We start from the raw sequence: 15299 nt of genomic DNA, 5'->3' as shown, positions 1-15299 counted from the left end.
TATTGTGGCAGTCGATGTGCAGGAAGAGGAGGTGCAAAGTTCCCCATCAGGTGCCAGCTCGGGGCATTGCTGGGGCTTGTCCCTCAGCGGTGCCTTTTCATGCACACGCCTGGGGCTAAATCTGGTGCTCAGCGTGGGGCTGGAGGGGCTGTGCCCGGGGCCGAGCAGTGGGGCTGGGGCTGCTCCCACCACCACAGAGCCCCAGCACCCCGTGCTCCACTGCTCCTGCATGGAAATAAATGCACAGCCTGGGACCTGGAGCAGCTTCAGGTCCTGGTCCTGGTCCTGGCAGCCCAGCGCCTGCCATGGTGGGCGCAGGGCAGCGTTAATGCCCCCCCCCTCCCAGGAGAGCCCCTGCTCCCTCTCCTTGTTAATGGAAGCAACGGCACCGGGCTGCAGATTGAATGAAAAAGGCTTCGTGGGGCAGCTGGTGCGGGAAGCAGCAGGAGAGGCTGTAAAGCTGCTTGGTTTTGAATGGCCAAGTGGGTTTTACATAATCATCCAAATGCTCCCCTGAAACCTCTGGGAGAGCTTTGCTTTTCAGGCCTTAGCTGCCCTGAGTTTGCTCCTGGGACCTAGCAATTAAATCCTAAACCCAGGTTAGGGCAGGAGCTGCCCCCACCATGGGATGCAGGAGCCCTGCGGGGTGCTTCCTTTGGGGATCCCATGGGATCCGGCAGGGCAGCGAGCTCCGTGCTGCTGCCATCCCCAGCTGCTCCTGCCACACCTCAGCACTGGGTTTAACACAGAGATTAGCATCAGGGCTAAGTGCCTCTGTCTCTGCAAAGTGCTTGTGGCTCTGGAGTCACAGCGTTCAGGGTGCTCGAGGCCAGAGGCTCTGCGCCGGGGCACGAGGAGGTGCCCTTGGGGGGTGCCCTTGGGAGTTCCTGCAGCCCTGGCTGCCTGCCCTGGGCTGCTCCTTTCCCAGCTTCTCCCCTGACACACGCTGCCTGTCCTCAACCCAGAAAGCTCCTGCGTTCCTTTGTAGTGCACAAAGCCTTTTATTTCCCAAATGAGGTCTCCAGGTTGTTGGAGCTCTTCACAATGAGCCCATTGAGGTAGGAGCAGGCAGGGGCAGTGCTGCAACTGACACGTTCCCTGCTAACCTGGCGTTTCACTAACCTGGTGGTTCACTTTGCAAGCACTTCGAGCCAGGGCAGAGCACCACAGAGGGGCCCTTACCCTGTTGTGTGCCCCAAAATGTGATGTTCTGCTGGCCTGACTGTGGGGTGCTTGGCAGCAGGGTGCCCTGCAGCAGCTGGTACCACTGGGGCAGCCCTCGGTGTTCCTGCAGTCCTGCTCCTGCCCTCTCTGTGCTCCCTCTGCCCCACAGGGGCTTGTGGGGTTTTGGCCACCAATGCCATACAGTTCTCCTGCCCTAATCCCTGAGTATTTCTCCTGCTTCTGGCACGAGGGAGCGGCCCCGTGGCAGAGGAAGCCTCTCATTGCTCCTCTCCTTGTTGCAGCTGAAGTCGAGTGACTTTGCCATCCTGAAGCGCCTGCTGCCCTTGCTGGAGGAGGTGTCCCGCACCCACCCCGACCCCGTCATCCAGGAGCTGGCCGCGGACCTGCGCATCGCCATCTGCACTCACGGCGCCTTCTCTGCCCAGACGGTTGGCACCGCTGCCGAGACCTTGCTGGGGAAAAAGCTTGGGCCGAGCAGGACAGGAGGGGAGAGCCCCACAGGCCCCCCAGTCACAGCCCCCTGCCAAAGCCCCGGGGCTGGTGGGGCACCCACGCAGCGTGGCCGTGGCTGTGGACGCCCCTCGGCTCCCAAGGAGGGTGAAGAGCAGAGCGTGCACAAAGAGCCCGGTGCCACGGGTCCTGCTGCAGCCCCAAGCACTGAGAGCCCGGCCCCAGCTCAGCTCCAGGAGCTCCTCTTATCAGCCTACGACCCCCAGGTCCCTGTCCGGGCAGCTGCTGTGCGTGCTCTTTCCAGCCTGATATCGCAGAGGGACCCGGAGGCACTGCAGATGCAAGAAAAAATCCTCCAGGTACAGGGCCCCTGTGACTATGGCGTGGGGCAGTGCCCCTCTCGTGTCCTCAGAAACTGCTGGTAACGAACCCCTCTCTTCATCCTTACAGGTTTTCCTAGAAAACGTGCAGCACGAGGACTCCTTTGTGTACCTGTCTGCCATTCAAGGTGAGCAGTGCCTGACCTGACAGGTCCCGGGCCCTGCAGGGTGCTGTGCCCTCGAGCCCCGCTGTCAGCAGCGATGCTCCTGCCTGTAAACTGGCCTGCCATGCAGCCCGTGGTCTGCGTGGGGGCTTAGGGAGTGCCACCCCCGTACGGTGCATTCCCCACGGCCTTAGAGCATCCCAGGAGCATCCCTGGGAGCAGCCAGATGGAGCTTGGCAGCTCAGGATGTGCCTCGAGCCAGCGCCTGGGCCGTGCTCCTCGTTCCTCGGGCTGGTGAGCGTTGTCTCCTGGGCCTCGTCAAGCTGAAGCTCTCCTTGTGCTTACTCAGTGGGTAATTAGTTGATTTACTGCCTGATTTAACTGCTAATGCGCACAGCCCACAAGTGTGCAGCCCCGGCGCGGAGGCGAGGGTGCCCTGCGTGGGGTCACAGCTGGGGGCTGTCCCCCAGGCAGTGACACCGGGAGCTGGTCACTGTCCCTGCCCCGACCTCCCGGGGGCTGCGTGCGTGAGCACGGCTGGCAGAGGGCTGTGCTGACGTGGGGCGAGCCAGCCCCCTAACCCTGCTCCTGCACAGCCCCCTGTGTGGTCCTGTGGGAAAGAGGAGCAAAAGCTGGCTTCATTTACCCCACAGCCGGGCTGCGAGGGTCTTTAAGGACCCTTGGATCTTTAAAGGATCCAAGAACCCAAGGATCCCCAAAGGATTTAACCCAAAGGATTTAACCCAAAGGATTTAACCCAAGGATCTTTAAAGACGTTGCAGCTCACTGCTCGGTTCCCAGCAGTGACTTTGGTGAAACTGGGCAGGAGGGGATTGGGAAGGGGCTCTGCCCCCCTGGGCGGGCTGTTCGCCCCCACAGCTGGGGCTCCCAGTGCTGCCCCTCACCTGCTTCCCAAGAAATGCGTGGGACTTCTCCTGCTCCAGCACGTTCAGCTCATCCCCTTCCTGCTGCGTGTGGCACCGGGCTGGTGCAGCAATTTGCATGCAGGTGCCTCCAAATCCGGGCATGGCTCAGGCGTCTTGCACAACGGGCTGCCCGTGCCTATCGGTCTCCTGTGTGCGTGTGAGAAAGCAGAGGAGAGGTGTTCCTGGAGCCCTTGGGAGAGCAAGCAATTATTTTAGGGCTGCCAAACAGGAGAAGAAGCCATTTGGGGGGACTGGAGTTCCCCTGGAGGCCTGCAGAGCTGGTGGCAAGGCGGTGCATGGAGTTTGGTGGCTTTAGGGAGCTGGGGACAGGGCGAGGAAGCTCTGTCCTCAGCATCTGCCCGGTGCGCAGCACTTGAGCAGGGAACCTTCATACCCAGCTGGAAAAGCAGCTTATCAATATGCTTCCCTCTCTCTGCCTGTACGGTCTTGAGTGGGACGGGTTTGTCCTTGCCCTGCAGGTGAAATAGAAACGCACGCTTCACTATTCCCCGAGTGATTAATATCCAGCGTGCAGCTGCCTCCGTGTTTCGCAGCCCCGCTACCGCTGTGATTAACCCTGACGCAGTTCCCTGTGGGGGTGACTCACCCCTGGGTGCTGCTCGGGCTGCCGAGCCATGCCGAGCTGTGCCGAGCCACACGTGGGGCCCGAGGGCAGCAGGAGAAGCTGCTCCGAGGGGCTCCAGCTCCCCCAGCAGGGCTCCCCTCCAGCTCCCCGTGCCGCTGCGGGGCGCAGGACGGAGCCGCAGCGCCGGGCGCGTGCGGGGTGATGCCAGGGGAGAGGTCGCTGCCCCCGTGGATGCGCCCGGGCTTGTGGATGGTAACCCACAGCGGGCGCCGAGCGATAACTGGGGAACTGGGTTGGAGGTGAAGGCTCCTGGAGGGCAGGGGAATGCTGGAGCCGTCCTCTCCCAGCCCCGCTGCTGACTCAGTGCTTGGCACAGCCAGGGCAGCGCTCTGCCACTTGCATTTCCCTGGAGAGCGGCTGCCTTTTGCCACCCAGGTGCCCCAGCCAGAAACGTGCCCAGCTCTGGGAGCCCTGGAGCTGGAAGAGCCCTGCCCGGGAGGTGCAAGCAGGGACCCCCCGGCCTCCAGAAACAGCCCCCACACTCTGCTGGAGCCAGCGAGCTGCCCAGGAGCTGCACCCAGCCAGTGCTCGCCGTGGCAGCATCTCCTGGTGTCTGACGTCTGGCTCGTTATGTAGACACCGGGTCAATGAATATTAACCAGCAGTAATTAGCGGACACCTGCTGCCAACTGCTCAATAATTTATCTCCATGCTTGGCACCCAACCCCAGGCCACGCTGGGTACGGGGGCGGTTTGGTTCTGCGCGGAGGGGCGACGTGATGTGTTTGGCTGAGCAGGCGGGGGGTGACACTCGTCTGTGCAGAATTAATTTCAGCCCGGGTGTACCTGCTGCCTGAAACTCGGCAGTACTGAGCGAACAATGGGAGAATTTGGGGGTAATTTCCCCAATTACGCCCTCAGGACAAGCGAACCCCTGTGCCATGGTGTCCTCTGCCTTTCCAAAAGTGCGTTGGGGAGCAGGAGGGGGCAGCTGGGGTCTGTGCGTGCTGCTTTCCCCCCATGGCTCTGTCAGTTTGGCTTTGACACCGGGGGATGGAGCAGCCCTTTGGGGAGTGGTGTCCCCATTGAACTCGCTGTCACACCGGCTCTAATGACACCACTTGGCTTCCTGCCCCTGCTGGAACTCAAACCCCCCTTCCTGGCCATCGCCGTGACACCTGTAATGGATTTTGGGTCCTTGCCTTTCTGAGAGTGCAGTCCCAGAGTTTTCCCCTCTCCGTCCTGCCCGGTGAGGAGCTCTGGTGCTGGCCACGCTGTGGGGCTGGGACCTGCTGTCAGTGTCCCCTGCTGTTCGCTGTAGCACGGAGCCCAGCGGGTGCTGCCCGCTCCAGCACAGCCCTCACCAAGCAGAGGTGAGACCCGTGAGCCCGTGTCTGACCCAAAACTGCTGCTGGAGTTGGGTCATGATGCCAACCACCACCATTTCCCATCTCCTCGGTTAGGGAGGTGATGCAGAGTGCTGCCCACCTGTGTGCCATCCTCGTGTCTGTGTCTGACCCATATTTTCTTTCCCCTTTCCCTCCAGGCGTTGCCCTGCTGTCCAGCGAGTACCCGGAGCAGATCCTGCCCACCCTGCTGGCCCGCTACGGGCACCCCACGCAGGGCACCGAGGACGCCCCGGCTGCTGTGAGCAGGATGAAGCTGGGCGAGGTGCTGATGCGCGTGACCCGGGCGCTGGGTGAGTGGTGCCTGGGCACGGGGTGGTGTTGGGACATTTTGGAGATAAAGGCCAGTGAAATCCCAGGCTTTGTAGGGCTGCGGGTTCCTGCCGTGCCCACTCGGGATCACAGGGGTGCGAGCAGATGGGGCCAAGCCCCCCGTGGGCAGGGAGAGGCTGAGGGGACCCCCGTGGTACAGGGATGTGAGTGGTGCCGGGGCAAAGAGGTGAGCAGGAAAATGCTGCCGGGAAAACCAAGCCCGGGGCTTGAGTGTGTTGCACAAGGGGCAGCGATTCCCTGGAAAACCCCATCCTCCTGCCTGCGGGGCAGAGGGGAGCCGGCTCCCGGGGCCTTCCAGGCTTCGCCCTGCGTGGGGGGACTGGCCCCGTGGGACCGGGATCCTGCCCCGCCACCCGGCAGCTTCCCAGCTGAAGCCCAGGGGCAGGAGCGGGGGCGCAGATCCCGCAGCCGGCCCCCCTCACCCTCGGCAGCCCTGGCTGGGTTGAGAGGACGCCGGGAAGCGCCTGGACATGCAGGGCTGAGGGATGAAAGCTGTGCGAGGCCTTTCCGGCAGCTGCTGTTGGGACATGTCCTAAAACGCCTCGTGCTTCTCCTGGTGGAGGCAAGGCTGACGAGAGCAGGCGTTCGGTGCTTCCAGGGCACCAAGGGAAGGAGGAAGCCGCTCTCCCCGGTGCTGTGGGGCTGCTGGCAGCCCCATCCCAAGGGGCTGAGCTGAGCTGGGACCTCCAAGGGCAGCAGGCGGTGCCTGGCAGCCTGTCCTCCTGGCCCACGAGCTCTCCCTTCAGTGTCTGATCTCGCTGGGGCATGAGAGGGGCACAACGAGCCCTGGTGCCGCAGCCAGGCCCCCAGTTTGGCATCCAGCCCTCGCATTGTTCCCACCAGTGCCAAGTGGCAGCTCTGTGCCATCCTCTTGCCTGGAAACCCCATGGCAAGGTGCGACCTGCCCAGCCTTCACGCAGGTAACCGCAGCCTATTGTTCGTAACAGTCGTGCAGTGCAGAAGGGATCCTCTTCCTGGGCACAGCAGACACGGGGAGCCCAAAAACACGCTGTGTGCTGCACCCTGAGCCCCCTCCCCGTGCTGGCAGCTTGGGCATCACCCTCGGTCCCCATCCGCACAGGACGCAGCGCGCTGCGTCGCCCAGCACAGCCCGGCTTTTTGGGACAGCAGCAGCACGGCTTGTTCAGGCAGGAAGGTGACTGTATGCCCCGCAGTCCTGCTTCCAATAAAACGGGCAGAGAAATGCTCCCATGTGGGGAATCGCTGCCTCCTGTGGGGTCGGCGTGGGCCTGGGGACATGGCACATGGTGCTGTGCTGCCCGGCTGGGCGACAGTGGCCGGCCCCGTGCTTCCTGGCTCTGGCTGCACTCGAGGCACACTGAGCTGAGCTCGGTGTTAAGGCAGCTGCTGTTCCAGATGGGGAAACATCTGTGCACGTCTCCTGCGTGCCGAGGAGTGACGTGGCAGCGCTGGGCTGCTCGTAGGAGCTCTTGGCCAAGGCTCCAGCGCTCCCCGTGAGCGCTCCCCACACCGCAGCAGCTGCAGCTCAGCGTCGTGGGCCGGCCCCACGGGCCCTGCAGCGTGGCCACTCGGGCTGCCCGGGTCCTGTGGCTGCGGGGGCAGCTCCTTGTGCTTCATCCCGTAGGGTTGGTGCTGCCTCGGTCACATCTTGGCCCCTGGGATGGGGACAGGGCTGGGGGGTTCACGTGCTGCACCCTGTGCGGTGCTGGGTGTTTGTCAGCAATCACACCGCTCCACGTGGCAGCTCCCTGCCCGCCACACGGCTGCAGAGCGGGGTCACCCCTGCACTGCCACCTCCCGGGTCCCCACAGACCCTCGGTGACAGCCCTGCTCTGAGCCCTGCCCCAGGGAGCATCGCAGCTCCTGGCAGCAGCTCCCCGTCCTCCCTCCTCGCTGCGGGAAAAGTCTCTTGGCTCTAGGCATGAGCAGCAATTGGCAAGGGGCCCTTTCTTTAAAGATAATAACATAATTGCACTGCAGTGTGTCAGTGTTTTATTCAGCTCCCCGGTACTTTGGATCCTTCAAAGGCGCTTTATCCTTTAACGACACCTCCTCTCGCCTCCCAGGCGGGCGGGAGCTGTGCTTGCAGGTACGGGGATGGCCGGGCAGGCTCTGGGCCAGGCTTTCAGGTGCGAGGAGGAGCGGACGGAGGGCTGAGGAGGGCTGCGTCGCCCACGAGTGGAGCCCCGAGGGGAGGGCAGGGCGAGGGGCACGCTCGGGGTTTGCACGTGGCAGGGCTGAGCCCTGGCGCTGAGCGCCGCAGCCGTGCCCATCCCAAACACGGCCCCGTGCCCTTTGGTCCAGCTCCGTGCCAGGGCTCGGCGGTGCTGGGCTGGGACCGAGCATGGGCACGGGACGTGGTGGGGCTCCCGGGGGGTGCTGGCAGCAGCAGGGTGGGCACGGCCCCCGCGGGGGCTCTCCTCCCCTCTGCGGAGCCTCTGCTGCGGGCAGCGACTGCGGCGTGTCCTGGCGCGCCTGCGTATTTATAGAACACGCTGCGCTGGGTTGTTTTTGTTGCAAGGCTTCGGTCCTCCAGACAAAGGACTTCTCCGGTGCTTCCAGAAAGGCTTTGCTCCGTGCAGCAGCACCCCTGGGATTCGGAGCTCTGCTGCTGCTGCCCTGCACCTGGGGGCCACCGTGCTGCCCTCCCCTGCATGCCCCCAGCCTGCTGGAGCTGTGCCTGTGCACGAGGGGCTGCTCCAGGGAGCAGGGCCATGGGGAGAGCTGCCCGACTGGCTGCAGGCAGGGCTGAAGGCAGCGATGGGGAAATGCTCCCTGCCCTGCTGCCCTCCTGCTGGAGCAGAGCCGAGGATGCTCCTCCCGGAGCCCTGCAGGAGCTGCTCATGATCCCCTGCCACCAGCGGGGTCCTTGTCAGCCCCATGAGGAAGCGTTTTTGTTCCTGGCACCTGGCAGGAGAGAGCTGAGGACAAGTTGGGATCTGCTCAGTGCTGGGACGAGGACAGGAGCGCACGGGGCTCTGCAACCCGACACAGCGGGGGCCGTGTGTGGCTGCCCCGCCAGGGCTGGGAGGAATTCGCATCATTCCTCTGGTCGTTAGCTGCAAACCCATTAAATCCACCCCAAGTGCCGAGGCAGCCCTTCTCCCTTCTCCACTGGGGCGTTTGTCTTGCTGCAAGTGAGATCCGAGAGATCCCTGCAGCTTTTTTTCCCCGCTCACCCCACCCGAACACCTCCCCAGGTTAGCCTGTGTCCGGCAGCCTGTGCTGCACGGGATCTGCTTCTGCAGGAGGGTGCCTTCGCCTCAGGAGCGCTCCTGGCCAGCGTTTGGGTCGTGCAGGACCCGGGTGTCCTTGTGAGCGGGGTAATTGTGCATGCAGGTCACTGCCTGCGCACACGCAGCTCTAATTAGCTGGCTCACACCTCCCCGGTGCCTGCCCGTGCTAATTGGCCGTGGGCTCTGGGCGCTGAATGATGTGAGAATTTGGGCCTTCGCACTTGGGATTGTTTATTTGCAGCACGTCACCTACCTGAAAGGCCCAACAGAAGACTGAGGGAATACGTGATGATGCACCCAGTGGCCCCAGACAAAGATCTGTGCTCAGGGGGCTGCGTGACACGAATCTTACCCGAGCGGGGGTGCCTGGTCCCCAGCAGCACAGGGGGTCCCGGTGAGGGATCTGGCTGCTCTGTGCTCCAAATATTGCACCCAGCTGTTCCGCAGGACACGGAGAGGGCCTGAGCTTCTGTCTCGTGGCTGTGCTGGATCCCTGTGGGGTGTCCTTGCAGCCAGCTGTGCTGTGCCACCCGCCTGGCACTGCGGTGACCGCTGTGCTCTCTCTTCTCTTGCAGGGGACATGGTGGTCAAGCACCGAGAGCCCCTGATCCACGCCTTCCTGCGGGGGTCCCGGGACCCGGACAGCGTGCTGCGCGCCAGCAGCCTCTCCAACCTGGGGGAGCTGTGCCAGAGGCTCGGCTTCCAGCTGGGCTCCGTCATCCACGAGGTACCGAACCCCCCGACAGCCGCCGTCACCTCCCCTCCTGCCACTGCCTGGCGCTGGGGGCAGTGGGACGGGGATGCTTCAGCTGGGCACAAAGTCCTGGGCTGTGCCAGCCTGGGGCCAGGGCTAAGGTCTTTTGGTGGCAGGTAGTGGGGACGGGTGCTTGGCATGGCACCAAAGCCCCCAGGGGAGCCCCCAGCTGTGCCGTAGTGGGGCTGGCTCTGGTTAATGAGGCTGCTTCGTCAGCTGCCGGCAGGGTCACTGCTGGGGGCACAGCAGCACGGTTTCTTTCACAGCTTACTCTGGGAGAGGACGTGAATGATGCTTGCAGATATTAGAGCGTAAAAAAGTCATTCAGTCTGAAGCAAACGCTCGGGTAATTCTAGCGCCGAGTTTCAGGGCTGAGAGCTTCAGCAGCAGCTAAAAATGTCTCGGTGATGGGAAGTGACAGACAGCCCCAAGGAAGCGCAGCGGGATCTGCTCCTCCCATCCTCGTTTCCCTAGAGCAGGAGACCTCAAGGCATATTCTGTACCTGCCAAAGGCACCTCCTCCCCCTTAATGAAACCTCCTCATCCTCCACGCTACTACTGCTGGGGAGCACTCGGTGCCCCCGGGAGCGCCGTGGCAGCGGTGCTCAGCCCTCGCCCGGGTGGGTGCCCGGGGTGGGGATGCACAGAGGTGCCCCGGCTGTGCTCCTGTGAGGGGCAGCCAGGCTTTGGGCACGTTTCTGCCCCGGTTGTTCGGGTGTTCAGCACCCAGATGGGGAGCCGGGGCTCTGGTCGGGCTGTGGATGTCGCAGCGGGGCGAGGAGCACAGCGTTGGGTGTGGGAGCTGCAGCCTGGGCACGAACGGGGCCGATCTGCATCTGCTCAGCTGGCAATCACTGTGCTCAGCTCAAGGGCTTGGCTGTTTGGGGAGCTGCGAGCATCAAACCCCCAGCGCCGTGCTGGTGTGGGCAGCTGGCGAGGTTCGGGTCTCAGGAAGGCAGCAGCATCGGCGCGGCACGCCGGCTTTTCTCCCTGGGTTCCCTCTCGCTGCTGCTCACGCATCAATGGGGTAATGACAGCGTTTGATGAGATGCCAATGCACCACACATGCAGCTATTTCGGGAACGCGCTAGCTCTGCTCATTCTTCCTGCTGTCACTGGGTGTTTAATTAGGTTCCTTCAACTCTGCTTTTTTTTTTTTTTCTGAAGCTCTCAAAGACGTCCGCACAGCGCTCAGCCCCTGGCAGGGAGGTGCTCGGTGTCCCGCGAGCACCGGTGCTTGAAGGAGGCACAGCCCCGTGGCAGCAGCATTCCTGGGGGGGCTTTTAAGGACACTGCGTGACACCAGGAGCACTCTGCAGCCTCAGCTGGGCTCGGTGCCCCGATGAGGACGAGCTTTGCAGCGGGGCCAGCGCTGCCTCCTTCACCTGCTCGTGCTCGCGGTGCAGCCGCTGTCCCCTCGCCCCGCTCGCTTCCCAGCTGCTCAGGTCACATCAGCTGCTTCACCCGGCATCGCTGCCACCGCTGGCTCTGCAGGACTTGCAGCAGTCCCAATTTCTGCTGCAGGAGTCCAACCCTGTCTGGGCGCTCTGTGGTGCTGCAGAGGGACGCAGGGATCGCGAGGCAGCGCCGGGCTGCAGCTCCAGGGCTGGCAGGAGAAGGGCACAGGGACACGTCCCCTTCCTGGCGTAGGGAAAGCCTTTCTGCGTAATTACTGATGATTAAATCCTTTCCTGAGCTGCAGCTGCTGGCCGTGGCGGTGCCCTGGGCTTCCCCAGGCAAACAGCCCTGGCTGCGGGTGAGCGGCTGCTGGGCTCTGCTGCCCCAGCCCCAGGGAGATCAGGGCAGCACGGCGAGAGTCCGAGGTGCCAGGAGGGTTTTCCATCCCCCAGCCTCAGGCCCCACGGTGCTGTGGCTGCCTCTGCACCGAGTGGGACCTCCCTGCACGTAGCCGAGTGCCAGAGCCCCACGCTGTCCCTGCCAGGTCACTTTGTGTCCCCTGATGGGGACTCTGAGCCCCTGCCCGAGGGCTGGCCGTGGGTGGTGGCACACGTCCTGCTGATGTCCTCCCCGTGCTGCCCCCCCAGGTGACCTCCTGTGTGACGGCCATCGCCAAGACGGACCCCGAGGCGGAGGTGCGCCGAGCCGCCGTGCACGTGGTGGTGCTGCTGCTGCGGGGGCTCAGTGAGAAGGCTACCGAGGTGGGTCACCCCCTGCTGCCCCCCGGGACAGCGAGACCCTGTCCTGGAACACAGTGCTCCAGGGGTTGTCCCTGCCCTGGGGTGGCAGGTCCTGGTGCCCCGGTGCTTGTATTGCCTCGTGTGATGAGGGCAGCGGGGACCAGCTGGGTTTGGGGGGTGCATGGGGTGAAATTCCACCTGCAGGCAGCTCCCCGAGAAGTCCTGCTGCTCCAGGGGGTGCCCCACTGCAGGGCCAGCCTGGCAGTGGCAGCGAGTGCTCTCGACACGTCCCCGCCTGGTGACGGCTGCAGTCACCCCAAGCTGGCGTTGTGGCTCCGGCATGTGCGGCAGCTGCAGGGAGTTAGGAGAAAATTAACTGAGCTATAATTACCTGAACAGCTGCAGGCTTCTTCTGCCTAAATTACTGCTGATTCTGGTGCAGGCGGGTGCTGTGTGCCCTGCTCCCGGTGGGAACGGCCGGGAGAGGGCTGGGCTGGGTGCAGCAGGGACGGAGTCATCCTCACGGCTCCGATGCAGGCAGCAGCTTGGAGAGCCTGGCATGGTGACAGCCCTGCCAGCTCCTTGCTGCAATCGCTTCAGTTTCTCTCTCTCAGCTTTCTTTAAGCCAGAGCTGCCCTTTTCCTCTCTCTCTGCCCCTCCATTCTCGCCCTCCCCGCAGCTCGGACCCAGCATGCGGCCTTTTGGGGACAGCCCGGTCCCTGATGCGTTCCTCTGTGAATGCAGACACGCAGCACGTCCTGGCCCCAGCCTCGAGCAGAGCAGCCCCTCAGCGTGGGGCTGTGCCTCTTGCCCTCTGCCCGAGCTGGCCCTGCGGCCACCCAGCCTCGTGCACTGCCCGGGGGTGACCCCTCGCGGGGTCCCTGCCCTGGGGACGCACGCAGACTTGTGCTTGCGAGGGCACCGCGGCAGGAGCAGCCGTGCAGGAGCTCTCCCTGTGTGTGCTTTGTGCTCCGTGCACGCCTGCTCTTTGTTTCTTTGTGGAGGCTTCAGGGAAGGCTGCCGGTGTCACTGCCGGTGTCACTGCTGGTGTCACTGCCGGTGTCACTGCCGGTGTTCCCCTCCAAGGCTCATTGCTCCCCCAGGTCGAAGCTTCTCCTCTCTTCCTCCACCCCCGCGCCCCCCAAAAAAGACAGCCTGACTGTGTTTCCTCCTGAAGGCAATCCCAGTCCCCACGGCTCTCTGACTGCTTCCCATTTTGTCCCCCAGCCCGTGCAGGAGGGCCGGCTCCTGCAGCGCTCAGCCCCGCGTCCTGCCTGGTGCTGGGGCACTGACATCTCCCCCGGGCAGCAGCACCGTGCAGCCACAGAGGTTTTGTTTCCCTGGCTCGGAGCAGCAGCAGGGGATGAGCCATCCTCACCTCACGGCTTCCTAGAAGGGGCAGGGCTCCTTTCTGCAGGGAGCCCCACGAGGCTGGGGGCCCGGACGCGGATCCACGTCTCCCTCTGAGCTCGCTCCAGCTCCCTGCGCTCCTCTCGAGCTCTCTCCCTCCTCAGGGCTCTGCCCTTCAGAGCACCCCGCTCTGGGAAGGGCCTGGCTCCTTTCTCAGCACTTGCAGGAATCTGCCCCTGAAGCCATCGGCGCTTGGCACCTCTTCCTCCTGGCACCCGCTGCTGCAGGCGGCCGAGCTGCGCCCTCCTCACAGGCCCTGCAGCGCGGGGCTGAGCCCGGGGACAGCTCTGTGGGGCGGCTGTCACCCAGGGGTGGCTGTCACCCAGGGGTGGCTGTCACCCAGGGGCTGCTGCCAGCACTCAGCCACCACGGGGGCTCTGCCCAGCCCCTCCAGCCACAGCCCCCATTTCGGGGGACATCAGGGCACAGCTGTGTGGCACGGTGACATTTTTGCATTGCAGCCGTGAATTACTTTGTCTTCCCCAAACCACATGGAGCACCTCCTGCTCGTGGCCCAGCCTGAACCCGTATCTGTTGGTCCTGGCAAGCCCAGTGGCTGTGGTGCTGCCCACAGGAGCTTGGGGCTGCTCTCTGCGTGCCCCCTGCTCGACCCACAGCTCATGGCCCCGCACTGAAGGGCCGCCACGCAGTGCCCTCCTTCCTGGGGCAGGGGGCCGTGGAGGTGCATCCCTTGGGGCAGTTCCAGGTTCTGGGAAGCCGTGGGAGTTGCCCTGAGGGCCCCGATGATCGATTATTTGGCTTGGGAAGGACCAGGCTTGCCAAGGCCATCGCCTCACTTCCCGGCAGTGTGCTGGGGCTCAGTTCCTAGGAAGGAAGCAGCCGGTTCCCCGCGGGAATCCCCAGCGGGCAGCTCCGGGGTGCCCCTCTGCAGGTAGCTGGGGCTGGGCACGGGCCTCATCCTGCAGAGGGGCTGGGGGTGCTGCCCCCTCGCTGGGCTCAGTGCTGCAGCAGTGCCCGTGAGCAGGGCCGTGCCAATGGTCATCACCCGTAGCTGCCCTCGTGCGCTGCGCCCACCACGGCTGTTGCCAGGACTGCCCAGCTGGCACCCCTGTGGGTTTGGGAGCCTGGGGAGAGCCGGCAGTGCCACGAATGTGTGGGGAAACTGAGTCACGGGAGGGGAGGGCGGTGAGTCAGCGCGGCGATGGTGGTGGGGCCGCGTCCTGGCGCTGCCCGGGTGGAAGGGGCACAGCTGCGCCTGCCGGGGCACGCCGGGTGCTGCGCTGGGTGCCGGTGGGTGCTGACCATGGCTCTGACCACGGGGCTCTGCCCTCTGCTCTGCCCAGGTGCTGCGGGACGTGCTGCGGGACCTGTACCGCCTGCTGAAGCACGTGGTGGTGGCCGAGCCCGACGGCGCGGCCGTGCTGCACGCCCAGCTGGCGCTGGAGGAGCTGGGCCAGGCGGTGCGGGGCGGCCTCTTCCCCCCGCAGGTGCTGGAGAAGAAGATCGTGGTGCTGCCCTAGCAGGTGCTGGCAGCGCTCCCCTACGGAAAGAGACTTTTCCTGCTGGATTTTGCTCCCTGCAGGGGACAGGTTTGCTGCGCCCTCGGGGTGCCTGCAGCAGGTGCCGGCCGTGGTGGAAGCGCCGCGGTGCCGGGGGCAGGCAGCGTCCCCAGCCCCCCTCGGCCAGGGCAGCTCCGGCCTCACCGGTGCAGGGATGTTGGATTAAATGGAGAAACCCTCCGCCACGTGTGTGTGTGTGATGGTTTTGGGACCCACACGAAGCCCCTGGGTGCTCTCAGCTGTATTCTTGCACGGTTGGGATGGTGACAACAGCACGGGCCATGGAGCCCCTGGGTCCTGGGGGGGTTTGGGGCATCAGCCCCCTGGAGCAGCCCTTCATGGGGGGGTGCCCAGGTTGGAGCCACAGCACTGGTGCTTGGGCTGTTGGGGCTGGAGGCAGCGCGGGTGCTGCGGCTTCCCCTGAGACCATGGAGGGAGCCGGGAGGGAGAGGGGGCTTCGGCTGCAGCCGTGCCAAGCTGGCTGGTGGCACTCGCCCAGCCCAGCCCCTGGGGTGCCCGTGGGCATTGAGGGGCATCGAGGGGCACCAGCCCCAGGTGCGGGCCAGGAAAGAAGATCCCTGGAAGCAGTGGCTGAAACAGATCCAAAATGTTGTGACTTTAGCCAAATTGGAGTGATTTCCCCAGTGGGGAAGAGAGAAATGGAGCTGGTGGTTCCAAGCCCCTGCCCCACTGGCACTGGGGCCCCCTACTGCCTTTTTGGCAGCTCCTAGGGCTGGGTCTGCGGGGCCCTGCGGGGCACCTCTGTGCCTGGGGACATCCCAGCAGCGGGGTCACTCCTCTCCATCCATCAAGGCAGCCCCCACCTCACCGAGGGGGACACCCCAAAGCCGCAGAGCACCGTGCACCCCGCTCCTGGGCTGGGAGCTGC

General features: G+C 64.3%; 1 protein-coding gene across 2 annotated transcripts in view; it reads left to right on the top strand.

The window, feature by feature from the left end:
• Positions 1 to 14590, top strand: part of TANGO6 (transport and golgi organization 6 homolog) — a 30225-nt gene extending 15635 nt beyond the window's left edge. For both annotated transcript variants that reach the window (XM_072043697.1, XM_027465867.3), the window contains exons 12-17: positions 1467 to 1994; positions 2086 to 2143; positions 5178 to 5330; positions 9164 to 9315; positions 11388 to 11501; positions 14195 to 14590. In XM_072043697.1, coding sequence (XP_071899798.1) covers positions 1467 to 1994; positions 2086 to 2143; positions 5178 to 5330; positions 9164 to 9315; positions 11388 to 11501; positions 14195 to 14371 — 1182 coding nt within the window. In that variant the 3' untranslated portion in view covers positions 14372 to 14590. The remainder of the gene's footprint in view (positions 1 to 1466; positions 1995 to 2085; positions 2144 to 5177; positions 5331 to 9163; positions 9316 to 11387; positions 11502 to 14194) is intronic.
• Positions 14591 to 15299: the final 709 nt, after the last annotated feature.

Source organism: Anas platyrhynchos, chromosome 12 (assembly GCF_047663525.1).
Source record: "Anas platyrhynchos isolate ZD024472 breed Pekin duck chromosome 12, IASCAAS_PekinDuck_T2T, whole genome shotgun sequence".
Taxonomy (NCBI): domain Eukaryota; kingdom Metazoa; phylum Chordata; class Aves; order Anseriformes; family Anatidae; genus Anas; species Anas platyrhynchos.
Note: the sequence above shows the minus strand (reverse complement) of the source record. Positions and strands in the feature narration are given on the sequence as shown.